The sequence below is a fragment of the Acaromyces ingoldii genome (assembly GCF_003144295.1).
Source record: "Acaromyces ingoldii strain MCA 4198 unplaced genomic scaffold FA10scaffold_8, whole genome shotgun sequence".
NCBI lineage: Eukaryota > Fungi > Basidiomycota > Exobasidiomycetes > Exobasidiales > Cryptobasidiaceae > Acaromyces > Acaromyces ingoldii.
Genome location: NW_020290254.1, coordinates 1 through 18,908, shown reverse-complemented (window position 1 = coordinate 18,908; position 18,908 = coordinate 1). Strand labels below are relative to the sequence as shown.

At 59.6% G+C, this 18,908-nt stretch overlaps 10 protein-coding genes across 10 annotated transcripts; 7 read left to right on the top strand and 3 right to left on the bottom strand.

The window, feature by feature from the left end:
• Window positions 1-41: 41 nt before the first annotated feature.
• Window positions 42-2,227, bottom strand: FA10DRAFT_276445 (hypothetical protein). Its single transcript, XM_025523320.1, has 5 exons — window positions 2,017-2,227; window positions 1,729-1,952; window positions 1,263-1,658; window positions 547-1,196; window positions 42-478 (listed from the first exon to the last, which is right to left on the bottom strand). Exons 1-5 carry the CDS (start codon window positions 2,197-2,199, stop codon window positions 48-50), a joined length of 1,884 nt encoding a protein of 627 aa, XP_025374137.1. The 5' UTR covers window positions 2,200-2,227; the 3' UTR covers window positions 42-47.
• Window positions 2,228-2,813: 586 nt separating this feature from the next.
• FA10DRAFT_276444 (aldolase) lies at window positions 2,814-4,529 on the top strand (the record flags this gene model as incomplete). Its single annotated transcript, XM_025523319.1, has 5 exons — window positions 2,814-2,834; window positions 3,047-3,399; window positions 3,467-3,538; window positions 3,596-3,687; window positions 3,748-4,529. 5 exons carry the CDS (start codon window positions 2,814-2,816, stop codon window positions 4,305-4,307), a joined length of 1,098 nt encoding a protein of 365 aa, XP_025374136.1. The 3' UTR covers window positions 4,308-4,529.
• A 202-nt stretch (window positions 4,530-4,731) lies between these two features.
• FA10DRAFT_304384 (hypothetical protein) lies at window positions 4,732-5,483 on the top strand (the record flags this gene model as incomplete). The annotated part of the gene is made up of 2 exons (XM_025525347.1): window positions 4,732-5,038; window positions 5,098-5,483. 2 exons carry the CDS (start codon window positions 4,732-4,734, stop codon window positions 5,334-5,336), a joined length of 546 nt encoding a protein of 181 aa, XP_025374135.1. The 3' UTR covers window positions 5,337-5,483.
• A 686-nt stretch (window positions 5,484-6,169) lies between these two features.
• Window positions 6,170-8,524, top strand: FA10DRAFT_234876 (hypothetical protein; the record flags this gene model as incomplete). Its single annotated transcript, XM_025519002.1, has 1 exon — window positions 6,170-8,524. One exon carries the CDS (start codon window positions 6,170-6,172, stop codon window positions 8,522-8,524), a length of 2,355 nt encoding a protein of 784 aa, XP_025374134.1.
• Window positions 8,525-8,746: 222 nt separating this feature from the next.
• Window positions 8,747-11,299, bottom strand: FA10DRAFT_289042 (hypothetical protein; the record flags this gene model as incomplete). The annotated part of the gene is made up of 2 exons (XM_025524256.1): window positions 8,747-11,134; window positions 11,198-11,299. 2 exons carry the CDS (start codon window positions 11,297-11,299, stop codon window positions 8,747-8,749), a joined length of 2,490 nt encoding a protein of 829 aa, XP_025374133.1.
• Window positions 11,300-11,532: 233 nt separating this feature from the next.
• FA10DRAFT_269569 (hypothetical protein) lies at window positions 11,533-12,241 on the top strand. Its single transcript, XM_025522804.1, has one exon. It carries the CDS (start codon window positions 11,576-11,578, stop codon window positions 11,939-11,941), a length of 366 nt encoding a protein of 121 aa, XP_025374132.1. The 5' UTR covers window positions 11,533-11,575; the 3' UTR covers window positions 11,942-12,241.
• Window positions 12,242-12,313: 72 nt separating this feature from the next.
• On the top strand, window positions 12,314-13,830 carry FA10DRAFT_189992 (hypothetical protein). Its single transcript, XM_025518364.1, has one exon. The coding sequence runs from the start codon at window positions 12,371-12,373 to the stop codon at window positions 13,565-13,567; it is 1,197 nt and encodes a 398-aa protein (XP_025374131.1). The 5' UTR covers window positions 12,314-12,370; the 3' UTR covers window positions 13,568-13,830.
• A 256-nt stretch (window positions 13,831-14,086) lies between these two features.
• On the bottom strand, window positions 14,087-14,717 carry FA10DRAFT_289039 (hypothetical protein; the record flags this gene model as incomplete). The annotated part of the gene is made up of 4 exons (XM_025524255.1): window positions 14,087-14,180; window positions 14,232-14,338; window positions 14,396-14,455; window positions 14,514-14,717. 4 exons carry the CDS (start codon window positions 14,715-14,717, stop codon window positions 14,087-14,089), a joined length of 465 nt encoding a protein of 154 aa, XP_025374130.1.
• Window positions 14,718-15,657: 940 nt separating this feature from the next.
• FA10DRAFT_190134 (hypothetical protein) lies at window positions 15,658-16,907 on the top strand. Its single transcript, XM_025518366.1, has one exon. The coding sequence runs from the start codon at window positions 15,891-15,893 to the stop codon at window positions 16,680-16,682; it is 792 nt and encodes a 263-aa protein (XP_025374129.1). The 5' UTR covers window positions 15,658-15,890; the 3' UTR covers window positions 16,683-16,907.
• FA10DRAFT_190034 (hypothetical protein) lies at window positions 16,637-18,439 on the top strand. The gene is made up of 6 exons (XM_025518365.1): window positions 16,637-17,045; window positions 17,143-17,224; window positions 17,276-17,623; window positions 17,686-17,882; window positions 17,945-18,112; window positions 18,206-18,439. Coding segments are annotated over exons 1-5 (792 nt in total). The 5' UTR covers window positions 16,637-17,044; the 3' UTR covers window positions 18,109-18,112; window positions 18,206-18,439.
• Window positions 18,440-18,908: the final 469 nt, after the last annotated feature.

The following is an 18,908-nucleotide window of genomic DNA, read 5'->3' as shown; positions in this document are numbered from 1 at the left end:
GACGAGGAGGCAGTACTTCTTTATCAAGTACAGTACAGTACAGCACACTAATCCTTCGCCAGCCTCGTGACAGTCGCGCCTTGCGAAGCGTGTTCGGCAAAATGGTAGAGCGGAGGGATGGCAGCATTGCGTTGCCAAAAGATCCAGCGCTTAATGAACCAGGGCAGCCAGGTGCGGCACTGGTACGAGGCATGGCGAGAGGTGGGGACAGCAAAGACGTAGTCGAGCTCTTCCAACGTCCTCTGCTTTGTCTCTGGGAGACCCAGGAACACCATGACCGTTGCCAGAACATTGAGGCCGCCGTAGAAGCAAATCGCACCCGTAGGCCCCATCGTCTTGAGCATCGAGGGGAATGTGAGACTGAGGATGGTCGAGAAGAAGTTGTTGACAAAGATGCTCCAACCCATGCCCATCTCTCGGTGCGAGAGGGGGAAGCTCTCGCTGGCATACACAGACGGCACAGGGCCCATCCCCGGTGCTGCAGGTGCAGAGAAGTAGTCGTCGTCAGCATACTAGCTCTGAAGTGCACGCGCATGTGAGGCTCACAGTAAAAGGCAGTAAAGAGGTAGATGAAAAAGGCGAGAAGGGGCACTCGTGCAGCGTTGTCTGTCGACATCGTAAAGGTTGCGCCGGCGGCAAACAGACACCAGGCCATGTTGGGAAAGGTAAAGAGGAGCAAGCTCCGTCGTCCAAACGTGTCAATCGTCTTGACGGCAGGAAGCGCAAAGAGGGTGTTGACTGCGCCAAAGCCCAGCGAGGCAGCCAGGGCCTGTTTGGTAGAGTAGCCAGCCTCGGAGAAGATGGTGCTGCTGTAGAAGGCCATGATGTTGATGCCGCACATTTGCTGTCCGATCATGACGATAAAGGCGCCCAGCGTGGCTCGCCGCACGCGCGGGATGGTAAAGAGCTCGACGAAGCGCTTGCCGTACGACGAGGCGCTGACGGTCTCCTTTTCCAGCTCCACCTGCACGTGTGCGCTGTAGAGATCGCGAGCGGCTTGCAAGGGCGTGTGGCGGAGACGACAGAAGCTGAGGAACGACTCCGAGTACCGCTGCTTCTTGAGAAGCCAGCGGGGCGACTCGGGCACCCACCAGATGAGTATGCAGAGGGGCACGGCGGGGACAAAGGCGGCTGCCAGCTCGAAACGCCAGGCCAATTTGCCGACGCCATAGAAGATCATGTTGGAGCAGAAGCCACTGCATGCATCGCAACTGTAAGTGATGACCTCAGGAGAGAGAGATACTTGCACGTCAACCACCCACATAAAGATGCCAAAGGCGACAAAGAGCTGGAAACTCATCACCAGCCCGCCGCGGATCGACGCAGGGACGCACTCGGCCGTCATGATGGGGATCGTCGTGATCTTGCAGCCAATGCCCACGCCCAGAAGGAGCCTGCAGATGGCCAGCTCCCACCAGGTATGGGTAAAGGCCTGTCCCAGGACGGGAAAGACGGTGAAGAGGCCGGTCACAAAGATGGTCTTCTTGCGGCCGATGAGGTTGTTGACGGGATCGCAGAGCCATGCGCTCACGAGGCCCGAGATCGTGGGCGCCGAGTTGAGGAAGCCGACGAGCCAGGCATTGTCTGCGATGCCAAATTCCTGTGGAAACGAGAGGTTTGCTCCGTTTGCGCCGGTGTTGTCCCAGCCCTGGATTGCGCTGAGGGGCCCATTGAGCAAGTCAGCCTGCTAGTCCCAAGACACTGACTACTGAGCAGCACTCGACTTGCCTGCCTAGCGAAACGACAAAGACGAGGAGCCAGAGCGGGCCAGGGAGCGACCACCGGTGTGTGACTTCGCGCGTCAGGCTACGTTTCTCCTCGGGCGAGAGGTCCGGCACTCTGTCCCAGCTCTCTGGCTCTTGCGCCACCAAGGCTGCGCGCTCAAAGACGTCGAGGTGCGCCATGAGGCCGGCCATGTTGCAAAACGCCCTGACGTCGACCATCAGTTGGTCCTGTGGTCGGTGCAGCACAGGGTTCAGGAGGATAGTCCAGACGGAGAGCTGAGACTGCTCTCACCTGGGGAATGCCCGCAAGCGGGTTCTGCAAGATGGCATTGACGTTGTGCTGCAGGGACACTGTCGCGCCCTGGTAGTGAGGCGCCTCTTCTGGTGCGTCCGAGGTGTTGAGCTGGACATGGTCGTGGGAGACCTTGCTGTCCTTGTCTGGCTCCAAGCTTTGCTTCTTGCTGAGCGAGGACATGGTCGTGGAGCAAGGAGATGGCGATGCGGCTCTCAGTGACGAGCCTGGGAGTGTGTCCGCATCACAGCTTATATAGCCAGCAGATGTCATGACAGGAGGAGGCTGCTGTTCCCTTGGCGAGCGGGGCCCCGCAGTGCAAGTCACTGATGGGACCTGCGTGCAATCGCAGCCACACCATCGAGTCAGGTCCAGAGCAGGAAGGGGAGACCCGTGCGAACGAACCTGCATGTCGCCCAATCTCCCCCCACGCGCATGAGCTTAAAAATGCGGGGACTCGCACGCTGGTCGCAGGCGCGCCCTGTACAGGCCGCCAAGCCGCAACACAGTCGGGCGAGCCACACGGCCAGTCAAAGCAGAAAATCACCCTGCGTGTTGTCAAAACAGAAAATCGCCCTGCGTGTTGACAAGGGGGATAAATGTTCCGACAGCCAGGCCGGTCCTGTGCGGGGTTGCCTGGCGTGCCTGCACAGTCTGCCGGTATTGCACATGCGCTCACGCATCACTAGGCCAGTCTCTGCGACGATGGTGGCCTGTGTGCTGGCCTCATCTATGCCTGCACTTGACCTGAACTTGTCCAGGTGTCCGCGTCGAAGTCAGATCACATTGCTGCCAGAATGGACCGCGGAGAGCAATGCGTCCTGTGCAGTGTGCAGAGTCCGGAGGCGGCTCTTCGTCTCAAAGTCGAATCCAGCCACTCGGCTATAAAGGAGCGGCCGCGAGTGCCTCGTCTCCTTCCACATCTATCCCCATCCGTTACAGAATGGCACCCACTGCAGTCGCCTCGTCTCCCGCGCTGGCCAACCCGGCCGCTCCCGTGAATGCAAAGACGGTGCCCGCCATCGTCAAGCTCGCCGAGCTCGTCAATGTCGACGTCGACTCGATGGATCCCGCCGTGGCCAAGTCCTTGATCGCGCTGGGTGTGCGCCCCGCTGATCAGACCAGCAACCAGATCCTCGTCGGCGACGGCATCAAAGACCCGGCCAATCGAGACATGCTCGAAGGCGCAGTCCGCGAGCTGGGGAGCAAGGGCTGGGGTGCAGTCTACGACCGCATGTCTGTCCTCCTCTGCGCCAAGAACATCGAGAACATCACCGGCCGCGTCCTGCTCCAGAGCTCGCCCTCCCAGGCATACAACACAGACGAGATTGTCGCACACGCTCGTAGATATGCTGCCGAGTTTGAAAAGGTCGGCATCTCCAAGTGAGTACGGTACACACTCGCAAGGGAGGCCGGGTGCGATCGCGCACACTGACACACTGTCCACCAGGGACCGCTTCTGCATCAAGATTCCCGCCACGGGTCCGGGCATGTGTGCCGGGCCCATTCTCCTCAAGGACGGGTGAGCCACCACCGCCAACACTCGATTCGGAGCACAGAGCTGACTTGGATCCACTAGCATCCGCACGCTGGGCACCTCGCTCTTCAGTGTCCCGCAGGCCATTGCGTCGAGCCAGGCCGGTTGCCTGTACATCAGCCCCTACTTCAATGGTGCGCTGTCCAGTGTTGGCCCTTTTTGCCTTTTCTCCGCTCATCTTCTTGCTCCCACAGAGGTCAAGGCGCACGACATGACCACGGGCCTGTTCCCCAACGTCTCTGACCCGGCCGTGGAGCATCCCATGGCGCCCCGCATGGTGCAGATGTTTGAGCTCTACAAGCAGCTGGCGGCCAAGACGGGCAAGGACCAGCCCATCATCAAGGGTGCCAGCAACATCACTGCTGCCGAGGTGCTGGCCTGCGCCGACATGGGTGTTCAGCACATTACCATCCTTGCTCCCGTCCTCAAGGAGCTGTGCCAGATGAAGGTGGCCCCCAACGACGCCAGCAAGATCCAGCCAAAGCCCAAGCGCGCCTACTTTGACGACAAGCAGCTCTCTCCTCGCATGCTGGCGCTGATGGACAAGGATCCGCTGGCGCCCAGGCCCGAAGCGTTCAAGATTGCCAGCACAGACGTCGACTACCTTGCCAACCAGGGTGCCAAGCTGGAAGAGGCCATCGCCCAGGACCCAGAGACTGGCCGTCGTCTCAAGGACGCCTTGGATCTCTTCATCGGTGCTGAAAAGGAAGCCAAGGAGGCCATCGAGCGTGTCATGGCAGAGCTTGGCGTGTAGACATTGTCCGTGTTTTTCTGCCTAGACCTGAGCCAATCGATCAATCGGCTTTCCGGCCAGTCCTTGCGTCCCAACAAAAGGAGCAGAGAGCTATGGAGAAGCGGAATAGCCCGCGCGGTGAAAATCCTCTTGCTTTGATAAAAAAAAAGGTCGCGGGCAGTCGAGTGTACCCTCACCGAAGAGTGCTCAGAATGTCTGGCTGCAAGCACGGGCTTGTTGACGTGAATCAGAGGAGTGATGCACGGATGCAGTCGCAAGCACGTTGAGCAACGAGCGTCGAGTTTTCGAATTAGCGGGTGCGTCATGCATCCCGGTGGGCGCGGCGCCAATCTCCCCCCACTCGGCCGACAGCCTGCACCTGCGCGCATATCGCGGACGCGGCGGTACGTTCTCCACATCTGAATGCTGCTCTATCTACCACCTCATGACGTCTGCTGCTCTCGATCGTGCTCTTGTCACGAGCCACTCGCCCGTCCCCATCTCCTTGCGCTTCGTGTTCCGCTTGACGGCCACCTTGGCCACGCCAATAGCGATCGGCGACAGTGGCCAAGGCCTGCGCAAGGTCGTCCCCCTCACCGGTGGGGTCTTGGAGAGCAAGGCAGATGGGCAGCTCGGCGAGGGCGCTTTTGACGGAGCCCAGTGCGTCGGTGGAGGGGCAGACTACCTGACCGTCGATGCCAGAGGGCTGTCACGTCTTGATGCACGCTATGTGTTCCAGCTCAAGAGCGGGCGTGAGTTGGAGAAGAGAGTACGCAATTGAAGCAGGCACGCACTCACCAGCAATGCGCAGACTACCTCTACTTTCAGTCTAGCGGGACCCGCTACGTGCCGCCTGGTGACGATGAAGCATCCAGACTGCTCAGCAGTGGATCTGACATCGACCCAAGGCGCTACTACTTCCGTCTCAAGCTCGTGCTCGAGTCCGACGATGAAGATGCAGGCGTGCAGGGTGCCTGCAGGAGCATCGTCGTCGCCAGCGCTGTTCGCGGAGCAACCAGCATCGTGTATGATGCGTACGTTGTGGGATGAGACTCAAGAATGCTTTGGTGACATGCTCCTCCCTCCTGATAACACAAATATCACAAGCGTTCGATGAGCAACGTGTGCAATGAGAGGGAAGGCTTTAAAGCTTGTCTAGCACGATCCTTGAATCAGTCATCTGGAAATGAGTTCAACAAAGAGGCCGAGCTGGAGAATACGTCAGCAGCCGTCTTTAGAGAGAAGAGAGGAACGGAGTCGGCTCGCAGTAGGGGAAAGGCAGGCGTTTGCTCCTCCAGAATAGTCGACGTAGCTTCCGCGCCCTCGTGCATCTCGCGCGACGAGGGCCAGGCAGCCTCATCGTCTTGCCCAAGCAGCTCGGCGAGCAGGTCTTGCCGCTTATGGCGAAGCAAGTGGAGGCAGACAGTAGGATGGCCGTCGATGTCGTCGTTGGCAGCACTTTCATCGAGGCCAGCAGACGGCATCGGCGGTGACTCCTCCGAATCAATCAGGCACCGAAGCCAAAGGTCTGTGATATAGTTTCCACACATGTCCGCGGAGGCTTTCTTGGCGTGCAAATCTCACGAACGCGCTTTCGACCCGAGTCATCCCTGTCTTGCACACCATATAAAGTACAGACATGTAGCTCCGAGACACCGCTCATCACATCACCCTGCTTCAAAGATATGCAGCATATAGCTGAGCCATTCGAGCTCGGTATACACAACGGAGTCGTGGCGCTCTTTGGGGAAGGACTTGCCACCGCAATCCGCAAGCTCTGTCCTGACGCCAGTACGCCGCCGCATGCTTTGCACATCACGCTTCTCACAGCAAGCGAATACAAGCAGCTCAAGAGGCCGCCAATATGCCAGATAAAGCTGAAAATGGAGCAAATATACCTTCTCCCGCATTCCCCCACCAAGTCAAGCGTTGTCTGGCTGCCCGTCGTGTGGAACCACGCCGATGTCTGGCGCAAGTCTGTGGGCCTCGCGCCAAAGTCATACCACATAACCATGAGCGAAGCGGACGACCACTCGCTGGACAAGTCCGTGGCTGCCCATTTCCGAGCAAGCGGCACGCTCGAAAAGGCGCTCGAGGCAGCGACACAGATCGGCATCGATGCGCTCGACCATCTGGTGGTAAGCCTCGCTGAGGAGCACGCCAGCTCGATGCAAGGTGCCGAGCAGATGATCTCTGCATTTCCGCGCTCCTACAAGGGCTATCTTCGCCTCGCCGACGCAGCGCTTGCGGCTAACCCCAAGCTTGCGGCGCTATCGTACGCGCAGGCACTCACACACGACCTAAGCCTGCTGGAGCCAGTCTCGCAGCGCATCCGCAAGCTGTCAGACATCGTCTCCTACGGGCCAATCGTCACCGCCAAAGAGACGGAAAACATCCCCGCAGCCTTGCACCAGCATCTGATTCGTCCTTGGGCTAGTGAGCTTGACGCCGCTCTCTCGCAAACGCTCTGGACTGCCCCGACGACTTCCCGCGAGCGCAATTCGTACCTCGGCCGCGAGCTCCCGCGCTTCTTTTCCTGGGTCTTTCCCGGTCGTGTGGCAGGCATGTCCACGCCACGCCACGCCGGCGACATCAGCGCCCTCATCGACATGGGTTTCACGCACGTCCTCTCGCTCACTGCCGAGTCTCCGCTGGACCCCGCCTGGTTTCATCTCAAGCCACTCCGGCATGTGTACGTCCCGCTGCCCAACTACGGCGCGCCCACGCTCCAGGAGATGGACGCCATCCTCGAGGAGATTGGTGAAGGAGGCGCTTGGCTTGTGCACTGCGGCGGTGGAGTGGGACGGGCTGGCACCGTGCTCGCGTGCCTGATGACCATGCTTGGCCGTTCGGGCGTCGCAGGCAGTGAGCCACAGATGGACGCCAAGGCCGCCATCTCGTTGCTCCGCCAGATGCGGCCCCGGTCACTGGAGAGCGAGACGCAGGAGCGGTTTGTCTCGGCGTTTGTCTCGCACCGATGGAAGACTGCCTATGAGGCGCCGCACGGCGCCGAGCCAAGCACAGAGCTCCGCATCAGCCCGGCAAGTTGCGCTTCAAGTGCAGCCACGCCAGACGTCATCTTCATGGTCGGTAAGCCTGGTTCGGGCAAGAGCTGGCTCGCGAGCGCCATTGCAAAGCGACGGGGCAGGACAGTCGTCATCAATCAGGACAACGACGGCCGCTCTGCATGTGAGGGACAGTTTGCCAGGAATCGGCCCGAGGACACACTCGTCATCCTCGACCGCTGCAACTCGAGACGCCATGACCGTGCAGAGTGGCTCAAGCTGGTGCCCCACGGGCGGCGCTGCATCGTCGTCTACTTTGACTACCAGACATCCGTCTGCCGGCAGCGCATCAACCGCCGTCTCACCCATCCTACGATTCGTGCCGGCCGTGGCGACAATGCGCTTGACCAGATGGAGCGAGAGATGGAAATGCCGGACCTGAGCGAGGGCTTCGAGACGATGCTCCACGTGTCGAGCTTCCAAGCGGCCACGCAGGCGCTCGTCTTTCTGACACCAACGCCGCCGCTGCTCAAGTTTCCGCGCACGCTCCATCTGCTCAGCACGGGGGCCTCTGGGGAGGACGACATTGTGCTTCCCGACTTCAACGTGCTCTTTGGCCGACTCACAATCGAAGAGAAGATCGACGGCGCCAACATGGGCTTCTCGCTCGACGTGCAGGGCGGCCTGCGGAGCCAGAACCGGAGCCACTGGGTCAATGCCGCTGACCACGCGCAGTTTAAGCCGCTCTCGAGATGGCTCGATGTGCATGGTGCTGCGCTGGTCAAGCTCCTCAACCAAGACCCGCACTTTCCCGAGAGATACATCCTCTACGGCGAGTGGGTCGTGGCGAAGCACTCTGTGCACTACACGGCGCTGCCAGACGTGTTTCTCGCCTTTGACATGTACGACCGCCTCGAAGCGTCCTTTCTCTCCCGGTCGATGCTCGCTTCTGCGCTGCAGGGGTCTGGCATTGCACAAGTCCCGCTCATTGCCGAGCTCGAGGCGCTCACGAGGGCTGAGATGCTGGACATGGTGCAAGGGCAGAGTGCGTATGCGCCAGGCAGACGCGAGGGCGTCTATGTCCGTTTTGAGGACGACGCCCGCACACAGACGGTCAAGCGGGGCAAGGTCGTCCGCTCTGACTTTATCGCCGGCAGCGAACACTGGACAAAGGCAAAGCTCGTGCTGAACGGCGTCGCCAGCGACGCAAGTGAGATGGAGGGACGTGATTGATTCCCGATTCTGCGAGCAATGACCACGCAGTCCACGATGCGAATCCACGAGGGGCACGTAGCCAGTCAGCATTCTGACAAGCGCTCGACTGTGCTGGTCTCCGAGTGGCTCGCACATGTTTTGTCAAGTAACAAGAAGCCCGGTCTCGTCTTGTTCATTAGAGTACTGAAGAGAGACGCACGCTACAGTTTCTAACAGGATCGAGAGGTGCTGGCTAGTCGCTCACCAGACTGGATCGAAGAGGCCCAGGAATTCCTGCTCTTCAGTGAGCCCGGCAGTCGACGTTCCTTCTTGCCAGCCCTGCTGCCGGTAGACGTCGTCCCCAGGCAAGAGAGCATCCGACATGGGCTGGAACAGCACCTGCGCCAGCCAATCTGACAGCCAGGAATTCGCGTTTGGAGTTTGCGCCTGTTGAGCATCGCTAGAAAAGAGGTGAAGGTCCTCGCCGAAGTGCTCCTGTCCAGCCGGCACATGGGCCCCAGTCTGGTTATCCTGCGTGGAAGCGGTCGAGGGAAGATGCTGTAGTCTGAGCCCCAGCTGCTCGCGTAGCTCATGTACGTTCTGATACGAATCGATGGTGGAAAGTGCAGCGACGAGAGAGTGACAGCACTCTGCGATGTGAGCAACCGCACCGGGCTCGGCTTCGTTGGCGGCCATGCCTATGCCGAGATGGACAAACGCGACGATGGTCTTCAAGAAGGCATTTGGCGAGCAACGGAGGAGCCCATGAGGTTGGGCCTCTCTCGTCACCTGGACAAAGTGATCAAAGGAGCTCTTTGCCAGCTTGTCGACCCTCCCGCCAGTGTCAGAATCGGCGCAGTCTTGTTCGTCGACGGCCTCTTTGCCATCGGGCTTGCTCTTCATCCGAAAGACGAGCAGACTGGCCTGCTCAGTCACGTCTTGACCCGTGCGCAGCCCAAAGTCCTTTACGGCTGACCACAGACACAGAATCGTGCCGTGGTAGAGGTACTGGAGCGAGAGGGCCTTGATTGCGTTCCTACGCGCCAGTTCCCAGCCGATTGGAGCCGACTTGCGCGCGTCACCTTCCGTGACGTGCTGTGCCGCAAGCGGTCGAACATTCCTCTCCCACCGCAGTTCACCTGGGAGCTCTTGCTTCCACAGGCGCAGCGCAGAGACGGCATTGTCTACGTCTCGGACACGGATGCCCTTGCCCTGCGAGCGTGGCGACACAAAGTGCATTGCGACGGCGCGGACGAGAAAGACGAAGCGCAGGTTGTGCTCGAGATACAGCCCGTCGAAACGCACTGATCGTGCTGGCTGTGTGGTGACGTTTGCGGGCGCCGGATTCACCGACGGATCTGTGGCGTCTCCCGTCTGGTATATTGAGAAGTCAATCAATGGGTCCGCGCCCTTTCCTGCCCTGACCTTCCGAGGCTGCTCTTGGCGCTCTTTGGATCTACCATCCACTGCGCTCAGCTTTGGCAGATCCTGGTCGTAGTCGTCATCGCCTATCCTGGGAGACTCTCTCCTGGCAAAGCAGCGCAGGGTGTCGTGCGTGAAAATGACCCAGAAGATACGCTTTCTCCGGAACAGCTCCTTTGCCGTTATGAAGGAGCCATCAGCATCACGAAATGGCCTCGTCTCGCCCTCCGCACAGTCGGTCCGTCTCTGCGGAGCGCGATTGACTCGCAAAGACATGGCCATCTCGACGAGAAGCGTGTGTGAGAATATGCCCCTGCGCAGAGGGCCCTCCTTTGCTTTGTGTTCCTGGCCTCCCTTTGGTACGTCGGTCATCTGCCTGTATGAGGAGGAAGTTTTGGGGCTGCCTCGAGTGCCAGACGTCGCTTCGTGACTGTCTCGTCTGCCCTGGGGTACCTCTTCGTCAAAATCGGTCATGAGATACATGGCTTCCACCACGTCGCCCGCGTTGCTCCGCTGGTGCCAGTCCGTCCAGTCCCTCTCCTCGAACAGCACGCTGTATCGCTCGACACAGCGGTCCTGCAGCTTGAATTTGGCCTCGCTGCCCAGGGATGCCATCGATGGCTCGAGCAGTCCCGCACCGAGCCCAGCCACGGCCAGCAGCAGAAGCTCGTCTGCTGCCACGGGAGCCTCTGCTTTACCCTGTTCCGTTTGCTGCTGCTGCTGCTGCTGATCGTAGTAGCTCAGGTATGCGTCCCAGAAATGGTCGAGGTGCAGGATCGGTCGGATTGGTGCAACGTAGCGAAAGAACATCTTGAAGCACTGCTCCAAGAGCGAGCGTGTCATTCCTTCCACGCCCAGGAGGCCATTCGTGGCTGCAGGTGCCGAATGAGAAGTCTGGGCAAAGGCGCAGGTGCACGCGCAGGTGCACGAGCAGGCGCACGAGCAGGTGCAGGTGGAAGGCTGCTTGAGCGTGCTTGTCGACGCCGCCTCATTCATCGGTGACGGATGCCCCTGCTGCTGCAGTTGAGAGCTCTGGATGGCCAGGATGCGCTTCCCGTTCCGGAGCTTGGCCCTTTTTCGGCTCCCATGTTCGAAAGTGCAGCGCAGGCCCTGGGTCAGGCACTTTGAGCACGCTGTCGCTTCCACCTCTGCCTCCGGCAGGAGCGCAGAGGCGGTGCCGAGCTCCTGTGCGCGCTGGTCAAGCCGTTCCTTCTTGTCACATCGGACCTGTTGGTGTTATATCCTGCAGCATGAGGAGATCATGACACTTCAAAGACAGGCAGCAATCACCTTGCGAAGCCTGCACGCGTCGCAGGAGGGTGGTTGCGGTCGCTTGCATTTCCCGCCGTTGTCACCATCCGGCGTCTGCTGCTGGCGCTCGCCGCTTGCCATGGCGAGCTCGCCAAGATCGGGCGCCCAGCCTGGAACAGCGCAGCGGGCAAGGTGTGCTCTGATCGATAGCCGGCCGACTCCAAGCGCGTTTGTCTTAGCAGCATCGGTGTTTAATGAAGGTAGCAGTCCCTCTCCGTGTCGCAATGAGTAAGTAATCTACGACACGTGGTGTCAGCTCAATCGATGTGCCTTTGTCCGAGCTTGCGGACTAAGTCCGCGCGTTCCCGCAACCTCATCGCCTAGCTTCACTTCACACCTCATTGACACTCGGCAAGCATGCTCCGCCAAGCCTCCCTGGCCATCGCACTCGCATGCTGCGGCGCAATCGTAGCCATTGGTGCTCGCTTTCTCCTGCTGCCCCAGCAAGCAACGGCCGCGTTTGGCGTCACCCCCGGAAACATCCGCGCCCTGACTGCCATCAAGGGCGTACGCGACATCACCTCTGGCATCGTGCCCCTCGTGGCCTGGTCGATGGCGGGTCCTCGCGTCTTTGGCTGGAGCATGCTTGCAGCCTCGCTCACCCCTGTCGGCGATGCGATCATCGTAATCACAAACGGAGGCGAGCTTGCGCAAGCACTCACTGTCCACGGCGCTACTGCCGCTGTCCTCATTGCAACCAGTCTCGTTCTCATACAGACATAGATCCGTCTACTTGATCCTCCATGCTCCTTCTTGCTCAAGGTGATTGCTCTTCTGAAACCGCCGCCAATGCCCAGTACTGCCTTCACTTCTTCCCAGCGCTCTGGCTCACGCTTGCGACGATGGCACTGCGTTTTCTCGAACAACGCAGGGCATCTGCTAGCCAGAAGAGGATACGACCTAGTTTAGCTGCTCCTCACTGGGTACAGGATCACCTTCCGTATGTTTCCTGTGCTGTGCTGGAGGCCCTCCCGACAAGATGCCGATTTGCAAATTTCATAGTCATGCCGATGCCACGTGGGGTGAAGTGATGGCCCGTGCACTCAGCTCATTTTTCCGAATAAGCTCCGGTTTGCCCTGTGTGACGCCCATCCAACTTGGGCTATATATAAGCCGGCGTGTGTCGTGCAAGAAAACCAGACAAACGCAGCAATGATGGCGCACCACTACAATCCAGCCCCGCAGTTCGATGCCTCGACTCCTCAGCAGCAGCAGCAGCAGCGACCACTCAGACGTGGCAGTCCAGCACCGATGATGGGCCAGCACCCGCAGTCTAATATGTACAGCAACCAGTACAGGCCAGACCTGCGCGCCCATCAGCGCGTTCCGATGGGATGGGCCCCCTCGTCGGCCCAGAGCAGCCTACCACCTCCGGCATCTCACAGCAGAATCTCCTCGCCGGGCTATGCTTCTTCGTCCAGCTATGCATCGGCGCCCAGCGATGCAGCATCCAGCTACGTGTCCGCGCCCAGCTACGCATCCACGATCTCCATCTCGGCCGAACAGGCGCAGGCTGCCATCGAGCGGTTTGGGTCCCCCTATGCGACAAATGCAGACTGGCGTCCAAGCGCGCACCTCGAGCCTCGCCTCAGCGTGCTCCCTTCGCTTGGCATTGGCACGCGCATCAAGCAGCGCTTCGCACGCTCTGCGGGGGACATTTGGAACCCGCCCTGTCCGTGCTTTGTGCGGGCAGTGCATCCCGGCGCCATTCACCGCGGCAGTGCTTTCCAGCCGGTGCGATGCAAGGGCAAAGGGGAACTGGCCTCGGATGGATTTGAGCCGGTGTTTCCCGGCAACATCCTGGGGCCCCGCGACGTGTCGGCGGCGGACTGGCACCGCTTTCTGCAGGATCTCGAGGTGTCCGGCCGGCTCACGGGTGCGCAAGAGGTGATTGCGGGTGTGGCGCCGCTCACGATGCACATGGGCGCCACGGGCTACTTTGTGACCAAGGCCATCAAGAAGAGCATGGCACGCAAGCGCGAGCCCGTCATCTTTGAGACGGTCGAGACGTGGAACGAGCGCTTCTTCCTCCCGCGCGGGCTCGACGTCTACATCCGCAACAAGACCGAGCGACTCACGGCGACGTCCGTCGGTGGCCTCATCGCGCCGCTGTCGGAGCAAGAGTGCGCCTCGCATTCTAGACCCGGGCATTCCCGCACCAGCAGCGTGAGCAGCGACGACTCCAGCGCCTCCGACAGCTCAAAAGAGAAGAGGCAAAGGAAGAAGCGAGAAAAGGCGGAAAAGAAGGAACGGAAAAGGGTCAAGAAGGAAAACAAGAAGAAGGGCAGCCTCGCGATTGTCATTGCGCCCGCTTTCTATGCTTCCTCGCTGCCCCGGGCTGGATCCTAGTTGTCATCATTTGCGACGTGCAGATCCATACTTGGCCACGTTTCCTTGACCGAGTGTGTGCTACCGATGACTGCTTGCCCGACGCAGGCGCATACAGTCTGAGGAGAGCCCAGAGAGTATCAGCAGCGAGAGCAGTAGAGTTGCGTCAAGTAGACTTGTACAGGCAGCGTGAAGCAGCAAGCAGACAGACAACCAATGGCTAAAACTTCACGTGGCATCTTTGATGCGATAAGTTACTCGGTGTATCTAAACGCAGAGGCCCCTTTTAGCTATCGATTCAAAACGGCTCATCACTTCGGTTCTAGGCCGCTCGACCTGCCGCTTGCCCCCGTGATCAGTGTCTCGAAAGGCGACGTGGCCAACAAGGTGATCGCCATGACGCAGCCGCTCGTCTGAGAAAGCCGACTGCACGCATTTGACAAGCGATTGATTCGAAGCAGTTGGTGCAGGCGAGGCGATCGAAGCCAAACAGTCAAAAAGATCGATGTTCGACAAGCCATTCTAGCAGATACAATAGGATCATACATGGCTAAAGACATATTCGAGCATCTCTTCGGGCTCCCGCTTGCCGTGGTAGGTGTCCACCTCGCCGTGCTGTGCCAATTTGATTGTTCTGGAGCGACAAGTCAGCACAGGCATACCGGCAAGACATCGGCTCACTCACGGGAAGATGGGCACCTCGTCTTGCGTGCAGATGTCGGGGTACTTGACGCAGTCCACCGTCGCGCTGGCCACGCCTCGGCTCCAAAGCTGCCGCTGGACGCTTTCGAACTGTGGGCGAGGACTGAGCAATGGGCAATGAGCAAAGCAGCCGGGCTGAGCACTCACAATCGGCAACACCTCCTCGCAGACGTTGCACCAAGGCGCATAGTACATGATGAAGGCCGACTAAGGCACGACGGTTGTGTCAGCGTATGTGCAAAGCATCGCATGGAGCAAGACGCACCTTGGACTGCAGAAGCATCTCGTGGTCCCTCTCGGCTGCCAGCTCGAAGAGTTGCCTCGTCACATTGACCTTTTGCGACGGACGGCTGGGCTGCTCGAGGCCTGCGCTTTGGCTGCCCTGGAGACCCTTTGAGAGCCAGAAGAAATAGGCCACAGCGGCGAAGGCGAAAGAGGTGAACGAGTAGAGGAGGTTCTGGTTCTTCATGGTGCAGAGGGGCGATAGTGTGCTTGAGGCGAGGCAAGGTCGACTTTACTCTTGATGAGGGTTCGTCGTCTTCCTTCTGTCGTGCCTTTATTTATTTGGGTCCAAGGCCGTCGCCAAAGCGGACGCCAACGCCAGGGCTGCGAAGAGCCAGGGCCGAGATGCGCCAGGGCTGCGATGCAGAGCCGGCTAATCATCGTCGTTTGTTCCTGGGACCTTGCGGCGATCGAAACAGCCGAAAGCGTCGTTGATGTCATTCCTGCCCTCCTTTGCCACCTCGCTTATCTCCTAAATCCCGCATGCATATTCACTTTTCATGCGCGCTAGCAAGACGCCGTTCTCTTCCAAAAGCGCGCGCGGCTGAATAAGCATTATTACAGTGGGACGTGCATGCTTGCATCCGACGGCGTTCTGCCATGCCGCCTAAACCGCAGGACTCGGAAAGTCATCTGCGCCTCATGACGTATCAGCCGACGCTTTCCTTGCTAGCCTTGCCCTGGACCAAAATTCACACGCTCCGTTCGATCTCAGTAGGGCTGAATGTGCCTGGCAAGGGCGCATTGGCGTCTCGCGTGCCTGTGCCTGTGCCTGTGCCTGTGCCAGTGTCTTGTAGCTGCCTCTGGTTTTGCGGCCGCGGCAGCCGCAAAGTTTTCCCCGGCGCGTTTCTCGGCGATCATAGTGGTGAAATCTGCGCCGCCAATGTTCCTTAATAAAGTCACCGATCCAGGAAGCCAATAGCAGCCAGCCAGCGAGCGCCCTCGGCTAAGGACGATGCCTCCAGGCCCGAGTCTCGGCTCAACCGCCGTGGCGAATCAGGCCGCAGCGATGGGCCACTCGTCTGCTGGTACGATGGCCGCAGACGGCTGCCGCCCTGCTGCTCTGACGCACCGTCCTTCGCATCGACTTGCCCACATCCTTCACAGACCGGTTCCTGCGTCGCCTCAGTCAGGGTGCCGCCAACGTGCATGTCGCTTGTCGTTTGTGCTGCATAGAGCGAACGTTGGCAAGATTTGCTGGCGGGCTCGCGCAGGGCTCGCTTGAGGCTTGTTGGGACTTGCGGGGGCCTCGCTGGGCTCTCTCCGAGAGCATAAAGGGCGGCTGAATTTCCCTCACGAATCGAAAGTATCACCCATCTCCCCCCAGAACATCCCACTGTTACACCTACTCTTGCCAGCCATGTACAAGCTGCCTTTCTTCCTTCTGGCCCTGCTGGCCATCACCGCCCGCCTGGCCGAGGCCAGCGCCTGGGCCCAGTTCTGCAACACCGACGACTGCAACGACTGCGGCGAGTCGGTGGAGATCACCAACCCGGGCTGCCTCAACGAGAGCGGCCGCAAGACGATCAAGTTCCACGGCTACAGCCTCACCTCGGGCGCCGAGCTGATCCAGCTCGTCGTCTCGCCATCCCCCGACTGCCCTTGCGAGGCCTCGTGCTCCACCGTGCGCACCGGTGCCGCTGGTGTCGAGTGGACCGGCGTCTTTGGTGTCATCGGTGGCGGCGGCTGCATGGCCATCCCCCCTGGCCAGAGCTTCCGCTTCCAGAGCCAGTCGTGCTCGCAGTACTCCAACTGCCCCTCGAAGCGCAACCTGCTCGCCTCGGGCGGCTACAAGAACCTTGACCACGTCGCCGAACGCGACCTCGTCAGCCGCGGCCTGGCCAACACCACCCTCGAGGAGCGCTCCGTCTGCGGCACCTACGTCCAGTTCTGCGACGACGAGTACTGCACCAAGAACTGCGGTATTGCCGTCTGCACCACGAACCCCGGCTGCCTCAACGAAAACGGCCGCCAGACGATCCGGGGCGTCTATGGCCAAATCAACGACGCCGCCAAGCTCGTCGTCAGCCCTACGCCCGACTGCCCGTGCCAGAACAACTGCGTGGGCATGAGCGAGTCCTGCCAGGCCATTCCCGCGGGCCAGTCCTACCGCTTCGTGACGGGCCAGGACTGCGACCCCAACAACTGCTGAGCTTGCTCCTTCTTCTTGGCTCTCAATAAGTGTCTTCAACAAACGCGCCGTCCACTCCCCACTGTAAGGAAATGAAGTCTTCTCCAATAATATTATGCCTTTTGCTGCTGCGCGTGATATCGGACGCAGACAGCATCAGAGGGGATCGGACGGACTCGGGATGCTCTCATATCCGTCTCCAGTGAATGGGAGGATGCTTGGACGGGGCGTGGCAGTCCAGGACGGTCTCCACAGATGCCTAGGATGCATGGGATGCCTGGGATGCCTGGGATGCCTGGGACGGGTTCGGACGATTTCAGACGGACTGGGACGGGTTGGGACGGATATCACAGACGAGTGGGACGAGTGGGACGAATGGGACGAGTTTTTCGGACGACTGGGACGAACTGGGACGGGTTCTTGGGACGACTGGGACGGGTTGGGACGGGTTGGGACGGGTTTTTGGGACGAGTGGGACGAGTGGGACAAGTGGGACGGATTGGGACGGATTGGGACGGATTTGTCAGACGGCTGGGACGAACTGGGACGGGTTTTACAGACGAGTGGGACGGACTGGGACGAGTGGGACGACTGGGACGGGTTCTTGGGACGACTGGGACGAACTGGGACGGGTTCTTCGGACGATTGGGACGAGTGGGACGGAATGGGACGGATTTGTCAGACGACTGGGACGAGTTTTCGGACAGCTTGGACCGGTCTGGACGGAAAGCGACGAATCTATCGGACGGCTGGGACAAAGTGGACGAGATCAGACAAGTTCAGGCGAGTTCTTCAGACGGCTTGAACGGGCTGGACGAGATTGGACGGTTCAGATGGAATAGGGCGAGCTGGTACAAGTCCTTCAGACGGCCTGGACGAGCCTGGACAGGCTCAGGCGGGTTCAGACGGACTCGGACGGACTCAGACGAGTTTATCAGACGGCTTGGGACGGGTCAGGACGGGTTTTACAGACGAATGGGACGACTGGGACGAGTTTCAAGACAAGTGGGACGGGTTGGGACAGATTGGGACGGACTGGGACGAGTTTTCCGGACGACTGGGACGGGCTAGGACGGGTTGGGACGAGTTTTTTCGGACGACTAGGACGGACTGGGACGAGTTTGAACGGCTCAGGTCGAGTCTTTCAAACGGATGGGACGGGTTGGGACAAGCAGGACGGATTCATCAGACGAGTGGGACGAATCAGCACCTGTAGGACGAGTGGGACGGGTTTTTTGGACGAGTGAGACGGAATGGGACGGGTCTGGACGGCTCGAGACGAGTTTTATCAGACGACCGGGACGAACCAGACGGTCAGGACGGATTGGGACGAAATTTTCAGACGATTGGGACGGATCAGGACGGATTTTTCAGATGGTTGGGACGAAGCAAGACGGGTGTTGCAGACGACTGGGACGGACTAGGACGGACCGGGACGAGTTTTTGAGGCGATTGGGACGGATTGAGACGGCCTGGGACGAAATTTTCAGACGGGTCGGGACGAGGTCTTCGGACGACTGGGACGGGTTGGGACGGCCTGGGACGAATTGGGACGAATCGGATGGGACGGACTCACCAGACGGGACGGACGGGTCTGGACGAGTTTTGGGACTGCTGGAACGACGGGGACGAATATCTCAGACGAGTGGGACGGATCAGGACGAGTGGGACGAGTTTTTGGGACGACTGGGACAGGCTCGGACGGGTCAGGACGGATTTCATGCTCACTGAACAACAGCAGCAGGACGAACCAGACAGCCAGGAAGGCCTGGGATGAGTTTTTCAGACGACTAGGACGGAACGGGACAGCTTGGGACGGGTCGGGACGGACTTGGCAGACGGACAGGACGAGTTTTTCAGACGAGTGGGACGATTAGGACGGGCTAGGACGGATTCTTCGGACGATTTCAGGACGACTGGGACGAGTTCGGACGAGTTTTCCAGACGGTCAGGACGGGCTGGGACGGACTGGGACGGTTTTTTTTAGACGGCAAGGACGGATTGGGACGGCTTTTTTATGCCCATTGCAATTTGGCAAAGAGACAGATCCTACGGGTTCGGACGAGAGTATCAGACGGCAAGGACAGGGTTAGGGTTAGGGTTAGGGTTAGGGTTAGGGTTAGGGTTAGGGTTAGGGTTAGGGTTAGGGTTAGGGTTAGGGTGAGGGTTAGGGTTAGGGTTAGGGTTAGGGTTAGGGTTAGGGTTAGGGTTAGGGTTAGGGTTAGGGTTAGGGTTAGGGTTAGGGTT

Bases quoted from the DNA above. Each gene is read 5' to 3' on its own strand.
- FA10DRAFT_276445 (XM_025523320.1), bottom strand. From the start codon at position 2,199: ATGTCCTCGCTCAGCAAGAAGCAAAGCTTGGAGCCAGACAAGGACAGC. The intron at 1,953-2,016 runs GTGAGAGCAGTC...CACCGACCACAG, and splicing joins CGCTTGCGGGCATTCCCCAG to GACCAACTGATGGTCGACGT. The intron at 1,197-1,262 runs GTGGGTGGTTGA...CGATGCATGCAG, and splicing joins GTCGCCTTTGGCATCTTTAT to TGGCTTCTGCTCCAACATGA.
- FA10DRAFT_269569 (XM_025522804.1), top strand. From the start codon at position 11,576: ATGCTCCGCCAAGCCTCCCTGGCCATCGCACTCGCATGCTGCGGCGCA.
- FA10DRAFT_189992 (XM_025518364.1), top strand. From the start codon at position 12,371: ATGATGGCGCACCACTACAATCCAGCCCCGCAGTTCGATGCCTCGACT.
- FA10DRAFT_190134 (XM_025518366.1), top strand. From the start codon at position 15,891: ATGTACAAGCTGCCTTTCTTCCTTCTGGCCCTGCTGGCCATCACCGCC.
- FA10DRAFT_190034 (XM_025518365.1), top strand. The intron at 17,225-17,275 runs GTGGGACGGACT...TCTTGGGACGAC, and splicing joins GGGACGGGTTTTACAGACGA to TGGGACGAACTGGGACGGGT. The intron at 17,883-17,944 runs GTGGGACGGGTT...GCTCGAGACGAG, and splicing joins AATCAGCACCTGTAGGACGA to TTTTATCAGACGACCGGGAC.